Source organism: Pseudorasbora parva, chromosome 3 (genome assembly GCF_024679245.1).
Source record: "Pseudorasbora parva isolate DD20220531a chromosome 3, ASM2467924v1, whole genome shotgun sequence".
NCBI lineage: Eukaryota > Metazoa > Chordata > Actinopteri > Cypriniformes > Gobionidae > Pseudorasbora > Pseudorasbora parva.
The window spans coordinates 62804677-62826198 of record NC_090174.1 but is presented as its reverse complement, the minus strand read 5'-3'; the positions used below and the strand labels follow the sequence as shown (position 1 = coordinate 62826198).

Sequence of the window (21522 nt, the reverse complement as noted above, 5' to 3'; positions counted from 1 at the left end):
ATATCGCAATATATTGCAATGTATCGTATCGTAACCCCTGTATCGTGATACGTATTGTATCGCCAGATTCTTGGCAATACACAGCCGTAGTAGGCGTGTAATAAGCGGGATAATGTCCACCCAGCCGGTTGTTATCGCAGAATAAACCCCTTCAGAGAGACGCAAAACCCCTCCGATCACTCTGTCGGGGTTTAATCTAATTATTCCTTACTTATTTTCCTATCTTCGCCCGTGTTAATTGCTCGTTTAACTGCACGAGTCGGTGGGCGGGGCTACAGAAGCAGGTGGGTGGGGCTAAAGAAGCAGGTGGGCGGGGCTACATAAGCAGGTGGGTGGGGCTGAAGCAGGTGGGCGGGGCTACAGAAGCAGGCGTACACATTTATCTGTAGAGGCGGAGTTTCCTCTTCTAATACATCATTATTTGAGAGTCTCGTTTTCTGGGCCTGGTGTCTATAAAAGCTTTTTTTTGACTAACACGGAAGTTTTCAGCTCTGAAACTTACAGGATAATCTTATATTACCATGACCTTATATACATCAAAGGCTCAAGGGAAAAGTTGATTTCTCAATTCATCACCCCTTTAATTATATATATTGTTTGCATTGGATTAAGATTTTTGCTGAAATGTATATGATTGATGCATAAAAAAAAAAATATATATATATATATATATATATATATTTTTTTTTTTTTAAATTAAACAATTTAAACAAAAGCATGTCATTTTAAATTATTATTTTAAAAATAAATCACTATTACCAACAGAAATAAAGCAATGGAATATAAATGCATTTAAAAATAAATAAAAATGCACAAAAAAGCTAAATATTATATAAATAATAAATATATATAATGTTTCCATTGGATTACGGTTTTTGTTGAACTCTATATGATTGATAAAAACATGACAATTGTCATTTTATCATTCTTGCTTAATAAATATATTTTACAGTATTTATTTAATAACGACTGTATTATTTGATAACAGGAGAATATTAATAAAATATAAAAGTAATTCAAAAATGCATTAAATAAAAGCTATACACTTTATATTATGCATTATATTACATTACAAATGTTTTTGCTTAAAATAGATATAGCATGTACAAAGCATGCAATTTCATCATTCTTGCTTAAAAAAATCTCTCTAAACTGACATGTCCAGACAATTAAGAATATGAAACAATAAGGAGTTATTACTCCCCAAATCTCACACTGCAAAAAAATGCTTTTCTTACTTAGTATTTTTGTCTTGTTTCCAGTCTAAATATCTAAAAATTCTTACATTAAGAAACAATTACTAGACAAGTAAAAATTATTGTCTTGTTTTGGGAGAAAATAACTCAAAATGAAGAGAGTTTTTGCTTAAAATAAGATAAATAATCTGTCAAGGGAGTGAGTAAAATCTTGTTTTCTGTTTGAATTGAGATTATTTTTCTCACCCCATTGGCAGATTATTTATCTTATTTTGAGTTATTTTTCCCCAAAACATGACAACTGCTTTTCCTTGTACAGTAAATACTTCTTGCTTTAAGAATTTTTAGATGTTCGGACTAGAAACAAGACAAAAATACTAAGTAAGAAAAGCATTTTTTGCAGTGTAATTGCATTTGCCCGGAGCATGCAAGACAAGCTCTGATAAAGTCAGAGGCCATTTCGAGGAGAAAGACTCGAGTGGGGCAGAACGAGACACACACAGGCCGGTCTCCAGCTTTTCCCTCCAGCTAAACCTTCTTTCTGGGGAATGTTGGGAAGGAATGCCAGCTATGCGAATGCCTGGATAAATGAGCGACTCGAGGGAAAGGCTCCAAGAAACGCAGCAGAAGGTAAACAGCATTTGGGAGGAATTCAGCCGAACAACTGGACACTTGTTGCCATTCAACCGGGATCTTTCTCCAGCTTAGGGGGAAGATCCAACCCAAAAATGGCCTGCGCTATCGGCTAATTTTGACGCTTAAATGATGAATGGGTCAAACACGCTTACAAATTGGCCTGAATCCACTTTAATTAGCGGGACTGCTCTCTCAGTAGCTGCGTTTCCATTACAGATCATCACTAAAAGTCGCTAAAAAACTATTGCGAATGACGGCGTATCCATTCACCCGCTGTAATGCATCTAAAACGTATTTTTTTCCTCTCGTGATAAGTAGGGTGTAAGAAAATATCGATACATGCGAGCATTAGGGTTGGCGAAAACTAAACATTGTCTTGACCGACCACCGAGCCGATTAACATCCCTAGTGAGTATCGATTCTCGAAAACACTGTATCGTTATTTATATATTTACATCCAAGATTCGTGGCTTTGTGTTTGAATTAAACCAGACTGCATACAACCCAACCGCTAGATGGCAGTGTTATCTCAGAACATAAGGTGAATGTGTGTGCATTAGCATTAGCAAACCTCACAAGACAATCCCGCGGCTAACAGAGCTCAAGAGTGGACTCATTTTGGTTTGAGCTACAAAGCCGCCACTAAGGAAATCGACAAGTCATTTTGTTTGCAAAATAGGCCAAGTTAAAATCCAGTACTCTGGAAATATTGAACCGGAGAGCTCGCTTAACATCCCGACGCCATCCGCGCTGCTGAGAAGCGTTTCAGTAGAATAGAACACATTTTACTCTAAGTAACAAAATAAACACACACCAAAACTGACAGCGGTGGCAGCAGAACGAAAGCATCTGATCAGAGCGATGTGGATATGATGACCAGCTCTCTACTTCAAATGGCAACTTAGATTGCACAAAATAGTGATTTAAATGATACTGTATTCATTAAATAAAACAGTTACTTGTCATGTTTTATGCATATGGTTGTGATCTTTATTCTTTTAAATTAATCTTTGTAAAAAACGATATATTTTTTCGTACAATATCGCATCGTAATCCATGTATCGTGATATGTATCGTATCGCCAGATTCTTGGCAACACACAGCCCTAGTGATGTCATTTCAAAAAGTACGCCACGTATTTTGGCAGGTTTATATCTCAGCCATTGCGATGATTTTTTTTAAAATGGAGACTCATATCCAAGCATTAATTAAAATTAAAAGAGTGAAATGTCCTCTGCTCACAAGGAGTTGAACTCAATGTAGGTCAATGGAGCCCATTAGTTACCCATGATGCAACAAGCACGCTGGCACACGTCCATGCAAACGCGCAACAATGCGCGCGATTATGGGTGGAGGAGCAAGAGCTGGATTACGGCTAATCAACACGGCCTGGACTGATGGAGTCAATCGTGACTGAATGAAATGAGAAGAGACACAGGTTAAGCTGCCACTGCACGGGTGGACCTGATTACGCAACATGTTCACAAAGACGTCATCACAAATCAAACACAAACCAACACTCCTGCAGACAGAGTGCACTGAGAAATCAGCTCGGAAAGAGACGAGCACAGCAAAGACATATGAATGCAATGCACAAAAGTATATATACACACATGCATTTGCACACGCATACATTTGCACACGCATACATTTGCACACATGCATACACACACGCATACATTTGCACACATGCATATATACATATATGCGTATGCATGAGTGCAAATATGTGTATATACGTGTGCTAATGCAGGTCCATATGAGTCCGTATGCATGTACATGCATGCGGATTTGTGTGTATGCGCGTGCGTTTGTGTGTCCGTATATGTGTCTAATATGTGTGTATGCATGTGTGTGAATCCGTGTGTGTATGCATGTATATGGTGCATGTGCGTATGTGTGTACATGCGTGCATGCATGTGTGAATCTGTGTATGCATGTATATGGTGCGTGTGCATGGCTTATGCATGTATATGCGTGCATGCGTGTATGTATGCATATGCACACGTGTGCACGCATGCAAGTGTTGTATGTGTGTATGCATGTATGAGTGTCTGCGTATGCGTGTATTTGTGTGTATGCGTGTATGCATGCATTTATATGCGCACGTGTGTATATGTGTGTATGCATGTATATGCGTGCATGTGCTTGTGTGTTAATTCATTCATAATGTATAGATACAAACACAATGATTTTAAATTAAAAGCATGAAATTTTATCATTCTAGCTTCATAACTAACATTTCTACAGCATTAATTTAACATTCACAATCATGTCATCCCAAATCAAACAAGCGCTCGTTTCTATCGCAGGACCTGATAACGTGTATTGCGAGGCTCTGATAAATCCGGTGCTGAAGGTAAAGAGACGGCGCTGGTCCCACACAGGCTGTGAAACGGGCCTGAGATCCTGGACCTGAGCCCAGGCTATTTATTCCCCAGTGGAGCTGATAAAAGCTGAACACGAGGGGCGGAAAACACGAGGAAAACTTACGACTGGACACAGGTGTCTCTGTGTGTACAATGACACGCTACGAAATGGAGGACATGGAGCAAAAACTGATCAACTACCTGAGGATTAGAGAACCAATGAGAAACAGCAAAACTAGAGCCACAGAACAATAAAGAGACAAACACAACGGCATTCATACACAGAAATAAGCTATAAGAGGTCGAAACGGTGTTATTAGAGTCAACTAAAATAAAATATTAAAAATAAGTTAGTTGCCAACATTTTTTAATTAGTTTAACTTGATGTATTAAAAATTTAATAAAAAAAAACGACACTAATAGCAAAAAAAAAAAAAAAAATTATATAAAATAAAAATTCAAACTATTAATACAAATAAACTAAACTAAAATGGAAAAAATAGAAAAAATTGACGTATTAAAAAATACAATTGCAAATAAAAACACTAAATTGTTAAAACTTTAAAATTCAAACTATAAAAACAATAAAAAAACTATTTAAACTATTAATAAAAAAGTAAAACTGAAATAAAAACAAAAAATAGATGTATTAAAAAAAGTTTTTTAAAAAATGTTAAAACTTTACAATTAAAACGATAAAAAAACAACAACAATTAAAACTGTTAATAAAAATAAAATTACACTGAAATATTAAATTTGATGTATTAAATAAAATTGCAAAAGATAAACTGCTAAAACTTTCATATTAAAACAGAAAAGATATAAAATAAAATAAAAAATAATAAAAAAAAGTAAAACAAATGTCATTGCTAAAACTTTAAAATTAAAAGGCTTTTAAAAAAAATTAAAACTATTAATAAAAATTAAAACTGAAATGGAAAATAATAATAATACAAACTACACATTTAAAAAATGTAAATAGCAAAACGCTACTAAATTGTTGACTTTAAAATTAAAACAAAACAAAAATACATATATAAAAAATAAAAACCAATCATACTAGTATTTCAAAGATACCGGAGCCTTGCGTAGCTTATTACTTTCAGAAACGGCAGCAACAATAAAATAATGAAAGACGTAAATTAATTGCAATTGAATTAATAACTAACTCATTTTTTTATTTCTAAGTAAGGAACGAAAAATAATGCCGAGTGTTTATCGGGTCTTGAATCACGTACATTACGTGCAATAAGATTCCTGACAGCAGTTCACTGCACGGCCACCGGTGTCGCTAATAACACGGGTTTACGAATTCTACATATAGTCCGCATTATTAAATTACTATTAATAATAGCCAAGTAAGAGTTGACTAGCCTGTGTCAGATTATGCCTGTGGCCAACAGTGTTGGGGAAAGTTACTTTGAAAAGTATTGCATTACAACATTGTAACTAACCCTTAAAAAGTAACTACCGTATAATAGTTATAATAGTATAATATATAATGAACTGACAGTAACAAGGTGGCGCTGTTGATTCTCGAAGAGAAATCACAACACGAGCGCCGCTCACACTGAGAAACTGAGCCAAACATTAGAGTGTGTTCAATATACCGAAATAACGCATATATGTACATATCGCAACGGCGCGCAATATCTGAATGATTTTAATAGGCTCCTTCAACATTGTGAAAAGTGTACATTTTAGGGCAACGCATAAGCAGAGAATAGACTAAGCACACGACGCTATGTTTAACATGATGTTAAAAATAATTTAAATAGATTTTGCACACTAATTGCAATATCGTATCGCATTATTTAACAAGATATTGCATATTGCATTTTTCTTCCATATCGCACAGCCCTACTAAACATTCAACATGTGCAGTTTTTATATTTACAACATGATACAGTTAAACAACAACACACAACCAAGAGTGTGTTTTCCTGAATACCATCACGACTGAAAATGACACGGATTTCATATGACAGCTCCATAAACAATTCATTAACATTAAGTCACTTACATTTTAGATGCAATATTGACTGTTTTTGTTCAGTTTCAGCAGCGAAAATAGATCCAAACAAAGATTCTACGCAACAAATAAAAATGCCCTTTAAAAAAGGTAACCACATCACAAATATGCGGATTTCAAAATGCCAAAGCTGACTGAACACTGGTGAGAATATTGCTTCAGAATAAATTATATTTATAACACAAAAAAATAACTTTTCTGGACAAGCACATTTTTTACTCGGATGAGCACATGAACATGCTTAATGTCGAGTCCTGTAATGAATGGCGTTAAAATGTGTTTTTCCAATGAATAATCAGTAGAATTTTCAAATAAAATAATTTTATTATTTCCACAAAAATCTATTTTTTCCCCCAAAAATAAGTCTGGAAAAATGGGGAGGGTCATCTTATATTCAGGGTCGTCTTATATTTGGGTATAAACGGTAATTGAGTTACTTAGTTACTCTTTAAAGGGGCGGTGAAATGCTGTTTCATGCATACTGAGCTCTCCACTGTTAAAGACTTGGATTCCCATCCTAAACATAGACAAAGTTTCAAAAACTAATGTTGGACGTTTGATGGAGTATTTCTGTGTTAAAAATACTCCTTCCGGTTTCTCACAAGTTTCGGAGAGTTTTTTTCGAGTATGGGTCGGCTTGACGTTAATAGAGCGGAAGGTCCTTGTATGGGCCGTACGGGCTCTTCTCCCGGTAGGGTGCGCGCGCGTGACTAGAGCGAGAGAGGAAACACACGCCCATACACACTCTCAGCTGCAGATCCAGTCGTCCGTCAACACTTCTGACGCGCTGCGCTCCTCTTTATTCCTATGGGTGACGTCAAATGACTTTAACGCGTCCGCACAGCATTCTGGGAAGGCAGCGCTGCATTTGAACCGATTTGAACGCAGAAATGACGGGAAGCTTCACAACATCGCTTCAGTCGCGTCGCAAAACTGATCTCCACGTCATGGCTGTCAGGACTTCACCAAATCAACAGTTACAAAAGAAGTGTGTTTCTGACGGAGCGGTCCCAGCGATAAAGGTTCGGTCCTGCTTTGGAAGCAGCCGGTGAGTAAAACTGCTTCAAATGTCTGTGCTGTCGGCTATCGTCGCGTGAGTAAACATCAGTAAAGGACACGATCGCGTATAACGTTAGTTAATTTATCAATGGAGGATGCGATCTATGGTGTGTGTTTAAATACATTTGTTTAGCTGACCACTATATGTGTCAGTTTGATTATTGTAAAACCACCCAAACATAAACCTAGCGTTCTCACAAAGCGTGCTTCATCATTCAAATGCGCTAACGGACTCCATTGCTGTTCTCTGTATAACGTTACACTGGTCTGACGTGCAAAACCGTTTTGCTTGCTACTGCTAAGGTTTAGTCGCATACAATAGTCCATAAACCGAATCATGACCTCATAAACTGCGAGTAAAGACACAAATATAGCCTGACAAGCCAGAGCCTCATCAAGATGTTTTGTCTGGAAACTCACCATAGACAGGGCTCAGTCCGAGGGGCGGATAAACGGTTGTCTTTCAAACTCCCTCTGCACGCGATAGGATAGCGCTACACCAACCAGAGCAACATGAAGGTGAAGCAGAGCTCGCTGACCGATTAAACATTCGCCGTATCCGGTCGGCTAAACTCAGAACACATCTTCCCTTTTTAAGAATCACTTCAGTGCCGTTCTTTGTTCTTTTCTCAGAGAAAAGCTTAACTCCAAGTCTTCCAGAGTTGCGGTCAAAGCTGATTCGAAAGACCGCCGCCGTTCGCCAGTTTCTGTGTTTACTAGACAACAGAAGCACGCAAACCCAACTCGGCCGTCGTCATTATGGCCCCGCTAGAGCTGCAACTAACGATTATTTTTTCTGTCGACTAATCTAACGATTATTTTTTCTGTCGACTAATCTAACGATTATTTTTTCTGTCGACTAATCTAACGATTATTTTTTCTGTCGACTAATCTAACGATTATTTTTCAGAATAGTCGACTAATCTAACGACTTATTTTTTTACCCTTTGAAATTTTTCAAAATTCTGTGGCACCCCCTCACATAAGTTACGCTAGAGGTGTAACAGTACAGATCGCTCACAGTTCGCTCTGTATCACGGTTTTAGGTTCAGGTTTCAGTGCAGTTCGGTATTTGCTATGTTCAGGGGAAAAAGGACTACTGTCAAATGAAAATAAAGAAAATAAGAACAGATAACTTAAATAGAAGCAGCAGCACAAATAAATACTATTGAGCAAAGATGAGAATAAAATAAACAATGCTTTTCAGGATTTTCAGGTAGGTCCAACATTAGTTTTTAGGTAGAGAAATGGAATGAAGTAATCAAAAGTAAAATAACCACACATTTAACTGTTTAAAATTAAAAAATAATCCTTATTAAACTTACAAAAGCAGTCAGGAGCAGTGAGTGATGTCTATCTTTTGTTTGACATTAAACAGACAGCAGTGAAGGCTACTGCCCCTTTAAGACCCACGGATAGTCGTCGTATTTTCTGTATAAAGTTCACTTAAGGCATAGAGTAGGCTATGACATTTTGACATACTTTTTGTGAGTTCGTCCGTTTAAGCACAGGATTTGAAAGATAACTCAATATTTGCGTGCTTTGGGACGAGTGCACAGAGACAGATCTTCTCATTCGAGTCTCCTGGCTACACGGGGGTGATGACGGTGAAAATGACTGCTCATATTTGGACGTACGGCAGCACTCGCATGCGTTTTTATAAAGTTTACAAAGAGAGACCGTTTTGCCCACGTTTTAGTGGGCAAAACATATTAAAGATGCGTCATCAGATGCGAGATGAACCAAAGTGTAAGTGCGTCCCCGCAACTTTTGCTCGGGATCCCGGTTGGGAAACACTGGTCTGTATTGATTGACACCGCGCTGGCTTGTTTAGAATTATATGAGCGCCGTGACCGCGCGCTGCCTTGTTTTACGGTCGAATGCAACGCATGTGTGTGTGTGTGTGAGTGAGTAAGAGACGCGCAAAAGGGCGGAGAGAGAGCTTAAGGAAATTCGCTAAACGAATATGCGTGGGTCTTTTAAATAGCGTAAAAATGAATGAATGACGAATGTGGCGGCCGTTATTGATTATGTGGCAGTCCGCCACAAATTAGTCTATGTGTGGGAAACACTGTTTGGCCTCTGTTTAAAGTATTCCCATACTTTTGATATTCGCGGTCTTGGTTTTTGTGATAGAACCAGGAGCAGAAGCCAACATTACGCGAGATGAGCAGAAGCCAACATTACGCGAGATGAGCAGAAGCCAACATTACGCGAGATGAGCAGAAGCCAACATTACGCGAGATGAGCAGAAGCCAACATTACGCGAGATGAGCAGAAGCCAACATTACGCGAGATGAGCAGAAGCCAACATTACGCGAGATGAGCAGAAGCCAACATTACGCGAGATGAGCAGAAGCCAACATTACGCGAGATGAGCAGAAGCCAACATTACGCGAGATGAGCAGAAGCCAACATTACGCGAGATGAGCAGAAGCCAACATTACGCGAGATGAGCAGAAGCCAACATTACGCGAGATGAACGTCTGACACGACGCGTCGACGCATTTCACGAACGTCAACGTATTTCCGTAGTCGACGTCATCGATGACGTCGACGCGCCGTTGCAACACTAGGCCCCGCCCACCGACACTATACACAATATACAGCTCAGAAGGGTATTAAGAGTTCCTAGACGACACTTGCGGGCAAATTAAATTTGCTGCCGCTAGGGTGCGTCTAGATTTCTAGGCTAACACAAATACTGACAGGCCACTAAATACAGTCCATACCACAGAGACGGACGTCCTGCTGCTGCTGTTTCTCCTGTTCCGTTTATTTCAGCCTCCGGATCTGATTCTGGATCATTATCTGTATTAGTTGAATCTGATTGACAGCCAATTATTAGGGTTACTCGTGCACTAGCTGCGCGCTCATCATTCTTTAGCTCCGCCCACACGATACGCCTCCAGCCGCTCGGTTTTTTCCGGAAAGACTCGGTACAGCCCATATTTCTTTTATAAATATAATAAAACTAAAGACTTTTCGGAAATATGAAGGATGCTATACTACTCTATAGGTACTCAAGATTGACATGAGATTGACTGAAACTGAGTGTTTCACCCCCCCTTTAAGAAAAGTAATGTGCTGCTACGTTACTTTTGCGTTATTTTTTCTCACCTTTGTTTTTTATAACACAAAAGTACTATTTTTGTGCAAATGCAAAGACCTCTTCACACCAAAATTGAAATAATAAACCTCAGCCCAAGGCAAAAATGCAGATTCATGCATGTACAGTAGAGGGTAGGGCTGGGCGATAAGGCCAGAAATAGTATTATAATAGTATAGTATTTTAGTACTTTTGAGCACTAAATCTTTATTGTGCAAATTAGATAAATGCTCACATTTAGTTTAGAACCACTATAACCTGTTCACACTCAACACCTTTGCACTTACTCTTGATGTTTCTTAACATCGGGACAAGAGGGCTGTCAGTCAAATGAATATGAAAAGTAACTCTTACTTTAAATTTTAAAAAGTAATGCATTACTTTACTAGTTACTTGAAAAAGTAATTGATTATGCAACTCAAGTTACTAGTAATGCGTTTCCCCCAACAACTAGTGTTGCAAAATATACCGGTATAGAAAAGTACTGCGATACCCTGCTATAATAAACGGTACGACATGGAACTTTATTAAAGGGGTGGCTGTATGCGATTTGACTTGTTTAACTTTAGTTAGTGTGTAATGTCGCTGCTTGAGCATAAACAGTCTCTGCAAAGTTACAGCGCTGAAAGTTCACTGCAAACGGAGATATTGTCTTTTAAAGTTACGCCAGTTTATCGCCTACAAAAATGGCCGGTTTGGACTACAACGAGCTTCTTCCTGGGTTGGTGACATCATAAACCCTTGCTAGTCTTCAAATGGTACAATATCATGATTTTGCACATTTCGGTATATACAGCTGTTTCGAAGTTCACCGCTAGATGGCAGAGCGCTACACAAACTGAGGCGAAACCATAGACTGTAAAAAAATATGGCCGTAGTGTCCGTGACGTCACCCATAGGATTCTGATAAGCCGTTCTGAAGCTTAAAGTAGGGGCGAGCTGGGCGTCGCCATCTTGTGAGCGAGACATCGCGTGTCACACCCGGATAACAGAAAATGGGCGAAAAGGCGTGATGTGGGCGGAGCTTAGGAGACACAATGAATATATAACTGGCTATCCACCTGTCATTCAAAGTAACTCAAGCCCTTAATTATGGAGAACTTTAAGGCTTTATATAACGTAAACGAATGAGTTATAACAAAATTCACCCCCCTCAGAGTCGTCATAAAGGTCAAAATTAGCCGTATAGACCAAAACCACAATGTGTCCCAGACTGTAAACATGTTTTTCTCTGCTGTAAAGTTGGAAATTTTAACATGGGGCTCAATGAGATTCTGCTCCTTCTGGAGCCGCTCTAGTGGCCAGTCGAGGAATCGCAGTTTACATTAGTTCCGTATTGGCTTCAAGAGAGGTCACGGGAGGAGCCGCTTGGGCGAAAAAGGCAAATGTGACGACAATGTAGTATATATGTAGACTATGTAGTATATATTTTAGGTTGTGATAGTTTTTGATTAGTGTTTTCCTCATATTGTATGTATTTGTTAGTGCTAGTGTAAGTCATTGTAATGTCATGTTTTAATATTGTGTGCACCTGCCCGGGGACTGCAGATGGAAACTAGCATTAGCTAACTCTGGTACAAAACATCTTTTCGTAAGATTCATGTATTTTGTACATTGTCCCTGATAAATAAACTAATTAAATAAATAAATAAACATATATTAAAGTCCACAGATATAAAAGGCCTTCAGTGAGTATTGATTGGTCAGGCGCCGCCTTCACACTCCGGAGACCTTCCAATGAAGTCCTGCAGACTGAACAGACTTCAGCTCGCCTCCACTGCACAAACGTGCTCAGAAGAAAAATATAACTCACTTGTCACAAACAAGCTAAAATAGAGGAATATTCAGGCAAGTTTTCAGCTCGCGTCTGGCTTTACATGTTATGCAAACGTGGCGCGGACACACGTATGCATGAGCGACTCGTCTCAAAGTGTCTCAAATTCACGCCTCACTGTAACACTCAGATCAATTACTGAACTACTACTGTAACATCTGCATCTTACTAAGAGCAAAAGCGCTCATATGAGCTGATATACTACAGCAATGCTGGTCAAATGATGATTATGATTATTAAAAGAGCTCATATGAGCTGATATACTACAGCAATGCTGGTCAAATGATGATTATGATTATTAAAAGAGCTCATATGAGCTGATATACTACAGCAATGCTGGTCAAATGATGATTATGATTATTAAAAGAGCTCATATGAGCTGATATACTACAGCAATGCTGGTCAAATGATGATTATGATTATTAAAAGAGCTCATATGAGCTGATATACTACAGCAATGCTGGTCAAATGATGATTATGATTATTAAAAGCGCTCATATGAGCTGATATACTACAGCAATGCTGGTCAAATGATGATTATGATTATTAAAAGTGCTCATATGAGCTGATATACTACAGCAATGCTGGTCAAATGATGATTATGATTATTAAAAGCACTCATATGAGCTGATAAACTACAGCAATGCTGGTCAAATGATGATTATGATTATTAAAAGAGCTCATATGAGCTGATATACTACAGCAATGCTGGTCAAATGATGATTATGATTATTAAAAGTGCTCATATGAGCTGATATACTACAGCAATGCTGGTCAAATGATGATTATGATTATTAAAAGCGCTCATATGAGCTGATAAACTACAGCAATGCTGGTCAAATGATGATTATGATTATTAAAAGCGCTCATATGAGCTGATATACTACAGCAATGCTGGTCAAATGATGATTATGATTATTAAAAGCGCTCATATGAGCTGATATACTACAGCAATGCTGGTCAAATGATGATTATGATTATTAAAAGCGCTCATATGAGCTGATATACTACAGCAATGCTGGTCAAATGATGATTATGATTATTAAAAGCGCTCATATGAGCTGATATACTACAGCAATGCTGGTCAAATGATGATTATGATTATTAAAAGAGCTCATAGGAGCTGATATACTACAGCAATGCTGGTCAAATGATGATTATGATTATTAAAAGAGCTCATATGAGCTGAAATACTACAGCAATGCTGGTCAAATGATGATTATGATTATTAAAAGAGCTCATATGAGCTGATATACTACAGCAATGCTGGTCAAATGATGATTATGATTATTAAAAGCGCTCATATGAGCTGATATACTACAGCAATGCTGGTCAAATGATGATTATGATTATTAAAAGCGCTCATATGAGCTGATATACTACAGCAATGCCGGTCAAATGATGATTATGATTATTAAAAGCGCTCATATGAGCTGATATACTACAGCAATGCCGGTCAAATGATGATTATGATTATTAAAAGAGCTGATATGAGCTGATATACTACAGCAATGCCGGTCAAATGATGATTATGATTATTAAAAGCGCTCATATGAGCTGATATACTACAGCAATGCTGGTCAAATGATGATTATGATTATTAAAAGCGCTCATATGAGCTGATATACTACAGCAATGCTGGTCAAATGATGATTATGATTATTAAAAGCGCTCATATGAGCTGATATACTACAGCAATGCTGGTCAAATGATGATTATGATTATTAAAAGCGCTCATATGAGCTGATATACTACAGCAATGCTGGTCAAATGATGATTATGATTATTAAAAGCGCTCATATGAGCTGATATACTACAGCAATGCCGGTCAAATGATGATTATGATTATTAAAAGAGCTCATATGAGCTGATATACTACAGCAATGCCGGTCAAATGATGATTATGATTATTAAAAGAGCTCATATGAGCTGATATACTACAGCAATGCTGGTCAAATGATGATTATGATTATTAAAAGCGCTCATATGAGCTGATATACTACAGCAATGCTGGTCAAATGATGATTATGATTATTAAAAGCGCTCATATGAGCTGATATACTACAGCAATGCTGGTCAAATGATGATTATGATTATTAAAAGCGCTCATATGAGCTGATATACTACAGCAATGCTGGTCAAATGATGATTATGATTATTAAAAGCGCTCATATGAGCTGATATACTACAGCAATGCCGGTCAAATGATGATTATGATTATTAAAAGCGCTCATATGAGCTGATATACTACAGCAATGCTGGTCAAATGATGATTATGATTATTAAAAGAGCTCATATGAGCTGATATACTACAGCAATGCTGGTCAAATGATGATTATGATTATTAAAAGCGCTCATATGAGCTGATATACTACAGCAATGCTGGTCAAATGATGATTATGATTATTAAAAGAGCTCATATGAGCTGATATACTACAGCAATGCTGGTCAAATGATGATTATGATTATTAAAAGCGCTCATATGAGCTGATATACTACAGCAATGCTGGTCAAATGATGATTATGATTATTAAAAGAGCTCATATGAGCTGATATACTACAGCAATGCTGGTCAAATGATGATTATGATTATTAAAAGCGCTCATATGAGCTGATATACTACAGCAATGCTGGTCAAATGATGATTATGATTATTAAAAGCGCTCATATGAGCTGATATACTACAGCAATGCTGGTCAAATGATGATTATGATTATTAAAAGAGCTCATATGAGCTGATATACTACAGCAATGCTGGTCAAATGATGATTATGATTATTAAAAGCGCTCATATGAGCTGATATACTACAGCAATGCTGGTCAAATGATGATTATGATTATTAAAAGCGCTCATATGAGCTGATATACTACAGCAATGCTGGTCAAATGATGATTATGATTATTAAAAGCGCTCATATGAGCTGATATACTACAGCAATGCTGGTCAAATGATGATTATGATTATTAAAAGAGCTCATATGAGCTGATATACTACAGCAATGCTGGTCAAATGATGATTATGATTATTAAAAGAGCTCATATGAGCTGATATACTACAGCAATGCTGGTCAAATGATGATTATGATTATTAAAAGAGCTCATATGAGCTGATATACTACAGCAATGCTGGTCAAATGATGATTATGATTATTAAAAGCGCTCATATGAGCTGATATACTACAGCAATGCTGGTCAAATGATGATTATGATTATTAAAAGCGCTCATATGAGCTGATATACTACAGCAATGCTGGTCAAATGATGATTATGATTATTAAAAGCGCTCATATGAGCTGATATACTACAGCAATGCTGGTCAAATGATGATTATGATTATTAAAAGCGCTCATATGAGCTGATATACTACAGCAATGCTGGTCAAATGATGATTATGATTATTAAAAGCGCTCATATGAGCTGATATACTACAGCAATGCCGGTCAAATGATGATTATGATTATTAAAAGAGCTCATATGAGCTGATATACTACAGCAATGCTGGTCAAATGATGATTATGATTATTAAAAGAGCTCATATGAGCTGATATACTACAGCAATGCTGGTCAAATGATGATTATGATTATTAAAAGCGCTCATATGGGCTGATATACTACAGCAATGCTGGTCAAATGGTGATTATGATTATTAAAAGCGCTCATATGAGCTGATATACTACAGCAATGCTGGTCAAATGATGATTATGATTATTAAAAGCGCTCATATGAGCTGATATACTACAGCAATGCTGGTCAAATGATGATTATGATTATTAAAAGAGCTCATATGAGCTGATATACTACAGCAATGCTGGTCAAATGATGATTATGATTATTAAAAGCGCTCATATGAGCTGATATACTACAGCAATGCTGGTCAAATGATGATTATGATTATTAAAAGAGCTCATATGAGCTGATATACTACAGCAATGCTGGTCAAATGATGATTATGATTATTAAAAGAGCTCATATGAGCTGATATACTACAGCAATGCTGGTCAAATGATGATTATGATTATTAAAAGCGCTCATATGAGCTGATATACTACAGCAATGCTGGTCAAATGATGATTATGATTATTAAAAGAGCTCATATGAGCTGATATACTACAGCAATGCTGGTCAAATGATGATTATGATTATTAAAAGTGCTCATATGAGCTGATATACTACAGCAATGCTGGTCAAATGATGATTATGATTATTAAAAGCGCTCATATGAGCTGATATACTACAGCAATGCTGGTCAAATGATGATTATGATTATTAAAAGAGCTCATATGAGCTGATATACTACAGCAATGCTGGTCAAATGATGATTATGATTATTAAAAGCGCTCATATGAGCTGATATACTACAGCAATGCTGGTCAAATGATGATTATGATTATTAAAAGCGCTCATATGAGCTGATATACTACAGCAATGCTGGTCAAATGATGATTATGATTATTAAAAGAGCTCATATGAGCTGATATACTACAGCAATGCTGGTCAAATGATGATTATGATTATTAAAAGCGCTCATATGAGCTGATATACTACAGCAATGCTGGTCAAATGATGATTATGATTATTAAAAGAGCTCATATGAGCTGATATACTACAGCAATGCTGGTCAAATGATGATTATGATTATTAAAAGCGCTCATATGAGCTGATATACTACAGCACTGCTGGTCAAATGATGATTATGATTATTAAAAGAGCTCATATGAGCTGATATACTACAGCAATGCTGGTCAAATGATGATTATGATTATTAAAAGCGCTCATATGAGCTGATATACTACAGCAATGCTGGTCAAATGATGATTATGATTATTAAAAGTGCTCATATGAGCTGATATACTACAGCAATGCTGGTCAAATGATGATTATGATTATTAAAAGCGCTCATATGAGCTGATATACTACAGCAATGCTGGTCAAATGATGATTATGATTATTAAAAGCGCTCATATGAGCTGATATACTACAGCAATGCTGGTCAAATGATGATTATGATTATTAAAAGCGCTCATATGAGCTGATATACTACAGCAATGCTGGTCAAATGATGATTATGATTATTAAAAGAGCTCATATGAGCTGATATACTACAGCAATGCTGGTCAAATGATGATTATGATTATTAAAAGAGCTCATAGGAGCTGATATACTACAGCAATGCTGGTCAAATGATGATTATGATTATTAAAAGCGCTCATATGAGCTGATATACTACAGCAATGCTGGTCAAATGATGATTATGATTATTAAAAGCGCTCATATGAGCTGATATACTACAGCAATGCTGGTCAAATGATGATTATGATTATTAAAAGTGCTCATATGAGCTGATATACTACAGCAATGCTGGTCAAATGATGATTATGATTATTAAAAGAGCTCATAGGAGCTGATAAACTACAGCAATGCTGGTCAAATGATGATTATGATTATTAAAAGAGCTCATATGAGCTGATATACTACAGCAATGCTGGTCAAATGATGATTATGATTATTAAAAGAGCTCATATGAGCTGATATACTACAGCAATGCTGGTCAAATGATGATTATTGTGCTGCCCTGAAGAACACACACCCTTAAAATGTGCAACACACACACGGTGACAGTTTTTTTTCAGTCCTAAAACTGCTCCGACCACATGATCATCGGCGTGTATTCTCTACACGAGTGTGTGTGTGCTTAGCACAAGTGTCAACGTGCGCGACAAACTTCACACTGCGCACTTTCCATCCGTTTGCGCAAAGCTGGAGTTTGTCGCGCATCGGTGTGTGTGAACTGAAGTAAGTTTTAAAACGTGTGCATGACAACAACAGGTTGCAGCAGTTAGTGTTAGTTTGTTCCTGGTGTGTGTGTGTAACGTTAGTTTCTGCTCGAGCACACAGTGCTAAAGTTGTATTTGTGCGATTCGAGCGCGTGTAAATTGTGTTTTATAGTTGTTGAGTTGTGGCCTTAATCTGTGTGAGGGAGTGTGCGTGTGTGAGTGTGTGTGTGCTGGAGTTTTAAAGCTCCTCCAGCAGTAGCAGCTAACAGGCTACACTCACGCCAAACGCGGGTCGTTAAACACACACTAACACACCGAGCCGCGAGCGCTCGTCTACACACACACACATACACGTTCACGCGTACCTGTCGCGCGCGGAGGAACGGGTCCGTGAAACCGTCCGCCTTCATCCCGGCCTGAGCCACCGAGGCCTGTCCCTGCACCAGCTCCGCCATCATCATCATCACACACACTCACACACACCGACACACACAAGCGCATAAACACACACACGGCGTACACTATCGACCCCGGAACAGGAAACAAGTCGACGGAACAACGCGAGATCTGAAAGGGAGACGAGACTCCGCGAGATTTCACACACGTGGTTCTCACAGTGGCTCAGAAAGTGTGTTTTTTTATTTAACCTTTACTCATTAGCAGGTGTTTGATTTTGTGTGTATCTTTATTTCATTTCACTTAATTTATCGATATACTTCGTTTTTATCTTTATTGTTTTATGTTACATTTTCTGACTGCTATTATTAATAATTCTTTGTAAAGTCCTTTGAATTATTGTTGCCTGAAATGTGTTTATATGTTATATATAATAGTGCTGTGAAATCAATTATTTGCATCTAGCATAAAAGTTTGTAAATATATAATGTGTGTGTGAGTCTATATGTGGCTACACAATCCGCACACAGACATACTCACACTTTCACACACACACACTCAAACACACTTTCACACTCAGACATACACACTTTCACACACAATAGCATAAAGGTTTCTGAATATATAATGTGAGTCTAGCCTATATGTACACACAGAAATACACAAACACACACACACTCAAACACACTCTCACATACACACAGGTCCTTCTAAAAAAAAGCATATTGTGATAAAGTTCATTATTTTCCATAATGTAATGATAAAAGTTAAACTTTCATATATTTTAGATTCATTGCACACCAAATGAAATATTTCAGGTCTTTTATTGTTTTAATACTGATGATTTTGGCAAACAGCTCATGAAAACCCAAAATTCCTGTCTCAAAAAATTAGCATATTTCATCTGACCAATAAAAGAAAAGTGTTTTTAATACAAAAAAAGTCAACCTTCAAATAATGATGTTCAGTTCTGCACTCAACACTTGGTGGGGAATCCTTTAGCAGAAATGACTGCTTCAGTGCGGCGTGGAGGCGATCAGCCTGTGGCACTGCTGAGGTGTTCTGGAGGCCCAGGAGGCTTCGAGAGCGGCCTTAAGCTCATCCAGAGTGTTGGGTCTCGCATCTCTCAACTTTCTCTCCACAATATCCCACAGATTCTCTATGGCAGGGGTCCCCAATCTCGGTCCTGGAGGGCCACTGTCCTGCAGAGTTTAGCTCCAACCCCAATCAAACATACCTTAAACAGCTAATCAATGCCTATAAATGCATTGATTAGCTGTTTCAGGTGTGTTTGATTGGGGTTGGAGCTAAACTCTGCAGGACAGTGGCCCTCCAGGACCGAGATTGGGGACCCCTGCTCTATGGGGTTCAGGTCAGGAGAGTTGAGCACAGTTATACCATGGTCAGTAACCCATTTACCAGTGGTTTTGGCACTGTGAGCAGGTGCCAGGTCGTGCTGAGAAACCAAATCTTCATCTCCATAAATCTTTTCAGCAGATGGAAGCATGAAGTGCTCCAGAATCTCCTGATAGCGAGCTGCACTGACCCTGGCCTTGATAAAACACAGTGGACCAACACCAGCAGCTGACATGGCACCCCAGACCATCACTGACTGTGGGGACTTGACACTGGACTTCAGGCATTTGGGCATTTCCTTCTCCCCAGTCTTCCTCCAGACTCTGGCACCTTGATTTCCCAATGACGTGCAAGATTTGCTTTCATCCGAAAAAAGTACTTTGGACCCCTGAGCAACAGTCCAGTGCTGCTTCTCTGTAGCCCAGAAGTGTCTTGACCTGGGGAATGCGGCACCTGTAGCCCATTTCCTGCTCACGCCTGTGCACGGCGGCTCTGGATGTTTCTACTCCAGACTCAGTCCACTGCTTCCGCAGGTCCCCCAAGGTCTGGAATCGGTCCTTCTCCACAATCTTCCTCAGGATCTGGTCACCTCTTCTCGTTTTTTGCCACACTTTTTCCTTCCCACAGACTTCCCACTGAGGTGCCTTGATACAGCACTCTGGGAACAGCCTATTCGTTCAGAAATGTCTTTCTGTGTCTTCCCCTCTCGCTTGAGGGTGTCAATGATGGCCTTCTGGACAGCAGTCAGGTCGGCAGTCTTACCCATGATTGTGGTTTTGAGTAATGAACAGGCTGGGAGTTTTTGAAAGCCTCAGGAATCTTTTGCAGGTGTTTAGAGTTAATTAGTTGATTCAGATGATTAGGTTAATAGCTCGTTTAGAGAACCGCTTCATGATATGTTTTTGGGTTTTCATGAGCTGCGTGCGAAAATCATCAGTATTAAAACAATAAAAGACCTGAAATATTTCAGTTGGTGTGCAATGAATCTAAAATATATGAAAGTTTAATTTTTATCATTACATTATGGAAAATAATGAACTTTATCACAATATGCAATTTTTTTTTAGAAGGACCTGTGTGTATGTGAGAGTGTGTTTGAGTGTGTGTGTGTTTGTGTGAGTATTTCTGTATGTGCATTGTGCACGGACCTGTACACACTCTAACAGACACACTCTCACATACATACACACTCAAACAGACACACTCTCACATACAGACACACTCAAACAGACACACTCTCACATACAGACACACTCAAACAGACACACTCTCACATACAGACACACTCAAACAGACACACTCTCACATACATACACACACACACACTCAAACAGACACTCTCACATACATACACTCAAACAGACACACTCTCATATACAGACACACTCAAACAGACACACTCTCACATACAGACACACTCAAACAGACACACTCTCACATACATACACACACACACACTCAAACAGACACTCTCACATACATACACTCAAACAGACACACTCTCATATACAGACACACTCAAACAGACACACTCTCACATACAGACACACTCAAACAGACACACTCAAACAGACACACTCTCATATACAGACACACTCAAACAGACACACTCTCACATACAGACACACTCAAACAGACACACTCTCACATACATACACACACACACACTCAAACAGACACACTCAAACAGACACACTCAAACAGACACACTCAAACAGACACACTCTCACATACATACACACACACACACACACTCAAACA

At 38.2% G+C, this 21522-nt stretch overlaps 1 protein-coding gene across 2 annotated transcripts in view; it reads right to left on the bottom strand.

The window, feature by feature from the left end:
* Nucleotides 1-18549, bottom strand: part of fubp3 (far upstream element (FUSE) binding protein 3) — a 74497-nt gene extending 55948 nt beyond the window's left edge. Inside the window, exon 1 of one of the 2 annotated variants that reach the window (XM_067439767.1) lies at nucleotides 18375-18549. In XM_067439767.1, the coding sequence (XP_067295868.1) occupies nucleotides 18375-18473 (99 nt within the window). In that variant the 5' untranslated portion in view covers nucleotides 18474-18549. The remainder of the gene's footprint in view (nucleotides 1-18374) is intronic. The other variant, XM_067439768.1, reaches the window with a different exon arrangement.
* Nucleotides 18550-21522: the final 2973 nt, after the last annotated feature.